Source organism: Photinus pyralis, unplaced genomic scaffold (assembly GCF_008802855.1).
Source record: "Photinus pyralis isolate 1611_PpyrPB1 unplaced genomic scaffold, Ppyr1.3 Ppyr1.4_LG8, whole genome shotgun sequence".
NCBI classification, from domain to species: Eukaryota; Metazoa; Arthropoda; class Insecta; order Coleoptera; family Lampyridae; genus Photinus; species Photinus pyralis.
The window spans coordinates 18,636,755-18,647,102 of record NW_022170819.1 but is presented as its reverse complement, the minus strand read 5'-3'; the positions used below and the strand labels follow the sequence as shown (position 1 = coordinate 18,647,102).

The 10,348-nt window shown below is 36.4% G+C and overlaps 3 protein-coding genes across 3 annotated transcripts; all 3 read left to right on the top strand.

Annotated features, from left to right (window-relative positions):
- The first annotated feature begins 4,274 nt into the window (after window positions 1–4,274).
- Window positions 4,275–4,918, top strand: LOC116179325. The gene is made up of 2 exons (XM_031499094.1): window positions 4,275–4,418; window positions 4,469–4,918. The coding sequence occupies exons 1-2, from the start codon at window positions 4,362–4,364 to the stop codon at window positions 4,787–4,789; spliced, it is 378 nt and encodes a 125-aa protein (XP_031354954.1). The 5' UTR covers window positions 4,275–4,361; the 3' UTR covers window positions 4,790–4,918.
- A 126-nt stretch (window positions 4,919–5,044) lies between these two features.
- On the top strand, window positions 5,045–5,622 carry LOC116179326. The gene is made up of 2 exons (XM_031499095.1): window positions 5,045–5,096; window positions 5,147–5,622. Exons 1-2 carry the CDS (start codon window positions 5,046–5,048, stop codon window positions 5,459–5,461), a joined length of 366 nt encoding a protein of 121 aa, XP_031354955.1. The 5' UTR covers window position 5,045; the 3' UTR covers window positions 5,462–5,622.
- Window positions 5,623–9,641: 4,019 nt separating this feature from the next.
- Window positions 9,642–10,257, top strand: LOC116179674. The gene is made up of 2 exons (XM_031499488.1): window positions 9,642–9,735; window positions 9,786–10,257. The coding sequence occupies exons 1-2, from the start codon at window positions 9,682–9,684 to the stop codon at window positions 10,179–10,181; spliced, it is 450 nt and encodes a 149-aa protein (XP_031355348.1). The 5' UTR covers window positions 9,642–9,681; the 3' UTR covers window positions 10,182–10,257.
- The last annotated feature ends 91 nt before the right edge of the window (window positions 10,258–10,348 follow it).

The following is a 10,348-nucleotide window of genomic DNA, read 5'->3' as shown; positions in this document are numbered from 1 at the left end:
GAATTATTTCTGCAACGAACACAGGGCTAAGAATCGTTTTACGTTGCTTTTTTATGACGTGGTAAAGACTGAGTTTCCGTGTCTGTTGCTAAATTATCTCAGGTTCAGGATAAATAAAATACAGTAAGTGACTTCTTAACCTATCATTAAAAAAATTGTCGCTTTAGGTGGGAACGTGTCAAGGAGAAGGAAATTAAAAAAAATATTATTTTTTGTACAGCCACCAAGAGGGAAGCTACGTTTCCCTGGTTCGCAAAGATCTTTTTATGGGAGTAGTTAAAAGGCGGGATTCGTCGTTTTAGTCACTGAGCGAAAAATAAACGAAATACTTATTTATTTACGGTTCCGGTACGGTTTCGGTTCTAAAAAAATAACGGTTCGGTTCTGCGCATTCTTTTCGGTTCATAACGTGTCCTTTTCGGTTCTAGTCTTAGAAAGTGTGGCATTAAAAAAATTCATTATAACAACGTTATTTGTTTTATAGGTGTGAAAAAGCGAGTATAAAGTCATGAATACCAAAACGTGACGTATCGTCAGTGTAGGAAATAAAGGAGGAAGAGGGAAATATGTATTTAAACTTAATTAATTTAGAAAAGCGGAAAAAATACACAAAAACTTATGGAGTATTGTTTTTATTGTTGTTTTCTAAGACCTCGTCCCTCCATTTATTATTTACATTTACAGTAGTGGCTAAGTTACCTCCACCGCCACCCGTACTGCCTTCAATTTCGACACTTTATTAAAAATTTATAATCCACCGATGGAAATCGTAGAGTGATATTTTAATTTTAATATTTTAACTTCCAATAAGCTGTTAGAACCGTAAAAAACCGAAACAACTTAACAACTTAAGGGTTCCTGTTCTCAGTAAGTTTCTATTTATAAAGGAATAACGGTTTCGGTTCGGTTTTCGGTTCTGAAAAAAATACCAGTGGTGGTCCGATTTTCGGTTCTTTCATGGCATCATAATAAATCTCACGTAAATGAAATCGTGGGCGAATAATTCATATGTTCGATTCGAATCGTGCGATTATACATAGGATGTCCAGAAAATTAATATATTTCGCTCACACTTAACCATATTAGAGCAATCTCATGCGGTCCTTCAAGCATAGAAGAATTTGCGAACCGTGGTTAAGTCCGCAGGTCGAGCCAACCCCATCGGCAACAAATCAATACTGATATAGCAACATCAGCAGGGTCCTGCTCCGACGACACGAAAAGAGTGAGCGGTAGAGAAAAGATCTCAAGATACGATCTTGGAGGATTTACGCTTCCCAACGACCAGGTTTGTGGCAACGACCCGCAAATACCAGTAAATACCCTCCGGAGAGTGCGTTGTTTTGGATATTTTAGTGCTATTGCGTAATTATTAATGGAGCAACTAAACGAGATAGTTCGGAACCGTACTAGCAAAGATTCGAACCCACGCAGCACAGTTTCAAACCTAGTAACTTTTCTAGTAACTTTCAAATTTAGTGACTTTTTGACTTAGAATCGACCCTATGCGCGATAGCAGAGTTCCAAAGCTAGTTACTTTTGTAGAGACTGTTTCGCATCTAGTGACTTTTTGAGTTAGGATAAGCCCTGTCGCACATAGCATTCGATATCTTATGTATATACATTTTAAATCAATAATGTACAGGGAATATCCTGTCCATCTTATGTATATACTATGTATATTCATTATATAGGATAGGCATATGTATTTTATGTTCAGTATGGATATTCTATAAATATACATTTTGGATGTGCTATGTATATACATGGGATTATATGTTATGTATATGCGTTTTGGATTTGATACATGCGTGTTCTGTATTACCGACGTTACAAACGTTAGCGTCTCATTTTCTGTGAATTACGGCGATGAAGATAGTAAGGTGCTATTGCAAATACAGCTCATTTTTCTAAAATCAGGAGTGTTATTCTGCGAGTTATTAATGAGTTTGTTTGTCTAATTTTGACAGTGAAAGTAATGATTTTTATTTCGTGTGTGCATGATCTAAAGTTGCAAATATGTGCTAGTGAGATGTAAAGACTGGATGGGAATTAATATAAGGACAAGAATGGCAGGTATGTTAGCAACCTATTTGTTATGAACTCGCGCTATTATAGTGTTGAACAAGAACACGATCAAAATGACTCAAGACTACAGTGTTAAATAAAACAATAATAATTTCTTAAGCACATTTTCCATTGTATACTAAGAGACTTAATAAACAAAAAGCTCCACTCCGTGAAAAGAATTTATTTATGAAGGTATAGACCAGAGCTGGGCAGAATACTTTCAAAAAGTATTTGAATACTAAATAGTAAATACTTTACACAAATCAAAGGTATTTGAATACTAAATACTTTTACGTCCAGCACAAGCGAATACTAGATACAGATACATTGAAAAGTATTCAAATACTTAAAAAAAAGAAGTATTCAAATACTTTAAAATGCATCCGAATACTTTCAAAAGTATTCTAATACTATATCAAAGGTATTCGAATACTATAAAAAGTATTCGAATACTTTGAAAAGTATTTCATTAACTTACTTTGAAAAGTATTCAAATACTTGTCACTCAGATACATTAAAAATGTAAAATAGTATACTAGATAAAAGTCTTAACACAACTTAAAAAATCAAGTTATACTTTGTATGGGGTTAGCTTTTTTTATATTTCTATTGTTATATACAAATTTAAGGGGAGTAAAAGTAATAATTTCAAACAGTTCCAAGATTGGGCTACTAGTTCAAAAGTTACAGCCCTTTGAATTTTCTTTCGAAATTGCTTTTCTAGTCTATAACTTTTGATTGAGAAGTATGATCGAAAAAGTACGAATTGATTTGGATTCTACGCACCAAAATTAATAAGAAAAAGTGTTTTCCCGAGAAATTTTGGTGTAGCCGATTTTTGGTAAAAAAGGAAGGTTAAGTATTCAAATACTATGCGAAGTATTCGAATACTTCTCAAAGTATTCAAATACTTTGCGAAGTATTCAAATACTAAATATTTATGAAAGTATTTGAGTTACAAATACAAGTACTGCTTCCATAAAAGTATTTAATTACAAAGTATTTGAATACTAAAAAGTATTTACAAAATCGAATACTGCCCAGCTCTGGTATAGACGCTTGTAGTCTGATGCATATACATGCATATACATAAGACATCCAAAACGTATATACTATGTATTTTGTGAAGTCTGCCAAACTTATATCCCATGCACATACATCGGACATTTGCGACATACTTTTCCACATTCTATGGATATACATTATCCCACGTGGAATGTACATGGTATATGCAATGTATATAGGTCTGCTATGTGGGATATTACTACTACCAAATCATGAACACCACAACAGCGCGAAAGGTTAACTAGAGGAGCTACAGAAACACCAGCAGACGGAGCAGAATAATGAAGAAATGGATATGGAACAAGCGCTCCGGATAAAAAAACAGGAAGTTTGTCTGAGGCAGTTTAGAGAGATACTGATCCAGATGGAAGAGGAAATAACGGGACATCTATTGATCTCGGAACAACGTTAGTTGACAGTATGGAAAATCCTTCAAAGCATGTATAATAACAAAAGATTAATGGTAAATAAGTTATTTGATAGAGTCTTGGAATTCTCGAGAATGGAAAACGAAAATGGATCGCAATTGAAACGGCTCAACGGCACCATACAAGGATGTTTAGAGACAATCTCAAATCTAGGAGCAGATACATCGTCACGGGGCCCAATGGTAACTAGCATTACCGCAAGAAAATGGGACGCTGAATTCAACAGATTATCTGAGCAGTTGCTAAAACAACCAAACGAAATCCCAGAACTAGAAGGAGTGATACAGTTTATGCATATAAGGTTTCAGCCGCTGAAAGCATTGGGGCCAAATTAGATAAATGATACCATCTCTAGGAATACGTCAACCATACTAAAACAGAAGCATACCCTTGAGCATTACTTAAATCACCGAGAAAAATAAGGAAGTAAATGGGAAGGAAATTCTTACTCAACCCCAAACTTTGGGTCATTCTAATAATCATGTTTATTTTATTTAGTTTTGGTTGCTTGTGAGCAAAATGACAACTACCTTTCTGGAATGAGTAAATCTGTCCAAACCAAACAAGAGATTATGATTTCATTAAGAAAACACTAGAATGGTATTGAAAAAGTGGAATTCTAGGCATCGTTCTCCATTAGCTTATCACGATACAGATGACTTTGAATTTAATGACCACATAATTATCTCTATCTTGATCACTATTAAATCGACCAAATTTCCGCGATTAGTACAAACTAATCGCTCAGTATTCCATATAAACGTCTCTCGGGCCCCTACTAACTTGTCTATCAACACCATGAAGATTGCCCTGATCATACTCCTGTGTTTCTACGCGACCACCTCTCTCCAAGACGTGAGTAGCAATCAATACCGAATTGTAGCGTTAACTTTCTCTTATTCCAGTCGGTGCGAGAGGCGACCGTCAAGGCGAACAGCAAGGCTTGCTCCAAGGAGCTGATGGTCGACACGAGCTTGGCCAAACGCGCGCTCAAGTCCGGTAACGCCGGAAACGACACGACGGTGAAATGCTTCTTTAAGTGCGTCCTGGAAAAGGATGGCACGATGACCACCACCGGTGAACTGAATTTGATGCCCTTCAGAGATCGGCTGGTCAAGGCGACCGAGATGATGGACGCCTGTAGCGCCCTTAAAGCAGAGACTCCATGTGATCTGGCATTTAATGCAATGACATGTATACGTAACGCCTTTATGTCGCTGGAGTAGCCAACGCATTTAACGGAAAAGTAATTTTACCTGAATGGTCACGGTAGACATTCTGCTAACTTTGTACCAAGCTTTGCTTAAATTGTATCTATCCCTATGACGTAATTAAATAAATCGCTTATAATCCTACTGAATTATCTCTAAATGTGGAATTGCGCAACGATAATCAGAAGTAAATTATGCAAATCGGTGAGTAACAATGGAAGGAGATATAAGTGATGAAAAATGGTTATCAAATTCACTTTCGTTCACCGTCATGTGGAAGGTATTGATACTAACCCTTTGTGGTTTGATGTATTCGCATTCAGTAAGTAATCGCTAATATGCACAAGTGACTGATACATAATAATTTGATAGAGATATCCTTTTGATGATTGCATTGCAAAGGAGGGTAGTGACCCAGACACCGTCCAGCAGGTCAGTTCCAGCATGCATGTGCGAAAGTTTATCACTGATGAGAAGGGCATGGCCTTGCTGAGATGCTACTTGGTGGAGAAAGGCTCACTCAAACCAAACGGAGAGCCTAATTTCACTGCCGACGTGGCAGGTCAAGAGAGGCTGCTGCAGAGGATGGAGAAATGTAACGAAATTAAAAACGAAAATCGATGCGAAGCCGGGTATCAACTTCAGCGCTGTATGAATAATATGTACGCCGACCTTATAGACGATTGAGATAAACTCTTAATAATCCCTTTAGCCAGTCTTAGGTTTAGTGTCTCTTATCTTATAAATTAATCTTAACCTTTTGCTTTTTGACTTGTTTTATGTCAAAGATACTAGTCGAGATACTGAAAAAAACAGGTAGTAAGAAACAGAAGGTTACTGCACAGAAACTGTTGAGAATGAATAAAATTACCTACTGCTATTTTACAGTGTTTTCAGAATTTTGTATGTTTTTTTTTACCAACGGAGGAGTTGGAAACCTGCGAAACGTAAACCTTGAAGGAAGTGGAAAATCGCGAGTGAGAATGTGAGAATGTATTCTGGTCGTCGTATAAAAACGTTGTGGACATACGTAATGACAAGATATGTTGGCAATGGCAACAAAATATGAGTTTTTTTTAGGCATTGGAATCATAATGGTAAACAGTTGCCATTTTTTTGCATGGCCACCTCACTATTGGTTTTGGAGGAGCTAACAGATGACAGAAAAACATACAGGGCGTTCCATTTAAAAAAAATGAGATTTTTAATATGAAGTTTTGTAACTTTCTATCTACAAAGAAACACCCTGTACGCTATTTTTTTCAATGTTTCATAGTAGACGTATTTATTTGACTTTTACTTAACCCAAGATAAGATATAAAACCTGGAATCAAAATTGAAGTAATAATTTTGACAATATACTGACGCTTGCAAATGCCAAATTTTTCTTACAAATCGAATTATCTTTAAAACTACTAGTTTTTTTGGATATTAACCATATAATAAAAAAGACGTACAATTACACGTAGAAATAAAAAATGCATTCAAATACAGGGGGTTCTATTTAAAAAATGTACCATTTTGGCGCCCTACTTCGTGGGCGCATCCTGTATAATTCCAAATATTTTTAAAATGTGAAGAATATCCAACCATATCATAATACAAAAGCACTCTATCGAAAAATCTTATCTTCAAGGCATTAAGTTACTCCGCGCAATCGTTGACTCACCCTGTACATATTGTGTAACGTATGGTAAATAGATAGGCGACAGGATTTTGCTTGCTGGAAGACATGATTTAATTCGTGTGAGTTTAGGAAAGTCCATACTTTAAAATTTAAATTAAGCGGTTTAATGAGGTTGTTGCATAAGTAGGCATTTACAAATTTGACAGTATGTGACATTTTATACGTGTACCCCTTCATAGTCAAAAGAACCGAACTAAAATGCGATTGAATGAAGCTCAGATAAGAAGCGAGTGTGCACACAGATAAGATTCAAAACGCCACAGTGTTGCCAGTTGTAGAGATCGTTCCTACGGCATGAGGGGCGAATTTTCTACTGTACAACAAAAGTGGCCAAACTTGGTTTGTGTCGGTTTCGTTTCGACTTCGCGCATTAGGAAAAATTGGGTGGGAGAGGAAGATTCTTTGCTGAACCTGCAAGGCGAAAAATATATTTTCAAATGAAATTTTCAAGACGGATCCGTATAATCGTTTTTAAATTCATTGCGTGTTCCCATCACGAGTACTAATATACAGTGGTGTGAACATTTCCGTTTTGTTGCATTATTTGATCAGCGTGACCGCGTTTAAATACATTTCTGCCACGAAAGCGTTGTGATCAACAGTATAGAACGTTTCATTGCGTTTATATTTGGAGTGGTCGGTTACGAAAAAAAACAGGTTTATAAAGCTCTCTCTTGTCTATACGAGGCGATAATAAGATTTTTTGGGATTAAATCTCGGATTAAACGGAAAACGGTAAAAAGCTTAAAGACGATTAATTAGCGCTACTACTAACTTTAGATAAACCTGAAGCCCAGTTTGGGCCTTATTCAAATCTTTCAACATTCAACGAGTAGTCAACTTTACCAGGCGATACAGAAGGTCCAATTGTATTGCACAACGCGGTCTACCAATTTTCGGAATTTCTCTTAAAACGAGAAAATCGACTGTAATTTGCAGAAAACTTCGACTCATCGATAAATGAAAGATATTTGAAATCTTTGCATTGTATAACAGAACTTGATCGTTTTGTATAGCAATGTATGCTCAAAGTCATTTTAACATTCCTGAAGAAGTCGACCCACGGAAATTTATTCCGTGAACAGTTTTGTCTATTTTTTATGAATGGTAAGCGAACTCAAACAAAAGATATTGGTGATTTTTTCGCATTTATTGTGAAAAGAAATTTTAAGTACGTTGAGACCATTCTTCTGTGTGGATTTTATTTGGAATCCAGAGATGTCTTAATATGTTAAATAGGAAAATGTACCATTAATTACAAATATTAAACAATCTAAATAATTAATTAGATTTGAAACGTAATCACGACACAGGAATTGAAATTTTCAGATGATAAGAGGAAATAAAGAACAAACTTTCCACAAGGTAAGTCTCATTAAAAGTTTTGTTTATTACTGAGCTAGCTGTCGTATTAATTATTCCATTACACAATAACATTTTTACCAAAGCCGTAGAGATTATTTATTTTATGCAAGTGGAGCTTTCAACCCCTGTAAACGTAACTAAGCCGTTAAAATGGCTGTGCAATGAACAGCGATATGATCGTCACTGTTTCAAAGCACAAATTATAAGAATGTAACAGAAGGAAGGTTTTCCATATGAAAGCAAAGTCTGCTTTCGATTGTTAAACGCGGGGAATTTGGTTATAACGCCCACTAAGATGAAGATCTGGTTAAGGAAATTCGTAACAATTGGTCACTGCCGGCCATTGAATGAGATTGATTTTTTTTTTAGATTTTTAGTTTACTTGCATATATAAGATGCTTGCAATCAACGCATTTTTTTTAAAACTCAACAGTAAAAATATACAAATTTTTTGCGTTTCTTTTGGAACGCACTGTATAAAGTAAAAGGCATTATTAAAATTGCGGTCATAGGTATCCACAATCCACATGGGCTGGCATTGGCAACCAAAACACAGGTTGTGACATAAATGTACAGTGGGCACCAAAAACAAAAGTCTTTATATATAATCGGATCCAAAATTGGTTTTTGAATTGTAGTTATTATCGAGTACGATTATTGGTCCGGAAACATAAATTTGCTATTATGAGCTCTTTGTATAAAAACAGCGACCAGATTTTACACAAGGGTGTGTCTTCATGAGAAATTAAAGCCTAGCAATTCTTATGTTAGCTGGGTTTTGCCCAAGGTTTTGCTCTTCGGAACAATTTAACATTTTACAATTTTTTTGATTTCGGTCCTTTTAATTTTTATAAAGACTGCAAAAACCGTAAGAAAATTATACCCGAAGGGCGCAGGTAACATACTGGTATTGATGAGAACAATATCATATTATAACTATTTAAGTTTATAAGGACGAAAACAGAAAGATCAGCGAAAGTTCAACAACCAGCTGGAACGACGCACGTTCATATTCTTGGAAAAAAATTAACGTTCCTCGAATCTTGATTTGTGACCTGATTTTTATCTATACAAGTTGAAATGTTTTGGGGATTTGCCTTTGCTTTTGTTGTTTTTATTAATTTAGTTCGTGTATTCGTGTGGGCCATGCCAGGGTTTTTGTCCCAACGAAGGTTTTCCTGACATCGACATATTTAATATGTTCTCGACTTTTCTCACGCATTCTGTGTTTTTATTCAATTTCCTTTAGCAATTGTATATAAAAAAACTGCCAGTTTCAACACCGACTGCTGTCCGCATTCGCAAGTGCCGCGAAGCGTCCGTCATTTTGACATGAAAGTAACGGTGGCTCTGCTCGTTAGTCTGGGATAAGTCATGATTGCAGTCTGCGCTACCTACATGCGTATTCTCTTCCAATGATTGCATGATGCTATATGCACATACTTAGTGATGACGTCATAATACACCAATGACGTGCTCAAAAACTAAGGAAAGTCCTACTATATCACATCAGAATTGCTTGAGCGCAAACGTCTGTACCAGGCAATAAACGGTGCCAACACAGATTACCAAAAAACGCCGTGTTCCACGCAGTTCTTTCAAGTTTATAATACATAAACCCGTAAAAATTAACCCGAAACTATTTGGTGCTGTAGGATATGTAAAAAACACGACAATTTCATTCTAAAACTAAAAAAATTGTTGCGCAACTACCAAAATAAAAACCACTGCAATTCATAATGGGAAATTGACGGTATTGTGCTGAACGAACAAAGCTCGCCATCGCCCATTTATTATAAACTACATAAAATCATCTCGAACGACATTCTCGACCATAACGTTTGGAGTTAACACAATGAAAGCCTTTGCTCTGATTCTTTTGTGCACATTTGCCAATTCCATCAGTCAGGTACGTATGGGACACGTTGATCAACGGCATATTATCATATTATGTAACAGGAACCTGGAGCTGAAAAAGGTGCACCGTCTGAAGAGCCCAAAACATGTCCACCCAAGCCATTTTTCGGAGCTTTCGCAAAAATCGAAAAGGAGTGCCGCGAGAAGGAGAATATCAAGGACGAGGATATGAAAACGGTTCACGAGATTTATCGTACCGGTAAAATCGCAACGGAACCGAGCGATGCGATCAAGTGCTTTCTGACATGCACGCTGGTTCAACAGAAGAAATTGACGGAGAGTGGTGCGGCCAATTTAGAATGTATGCAGGACAATTACGCGAAAGCAGTTGAGAAGCTTAAGGAATGCAGTCAAATTAAAAACGAGAAACCGTGCGAGTCTGGGTATCAGATGAGCACTTGTCTGCACGAAGTACGTCGCTTAACTATGGGATTTTAAGGTATGGTCGTCTGGTCGTGTCCTGTGCATTATTTGCAAATTCCATCTAATGAAATAAAGCAATTATCGTCGGTAATTTTTATTGAGTACTATGAAAGGGAGGAAAATGAACTTTTGGTGGGAAATTTAATTAGTGTCGATATTTCTGGCCATTGGAGGGCACTCAT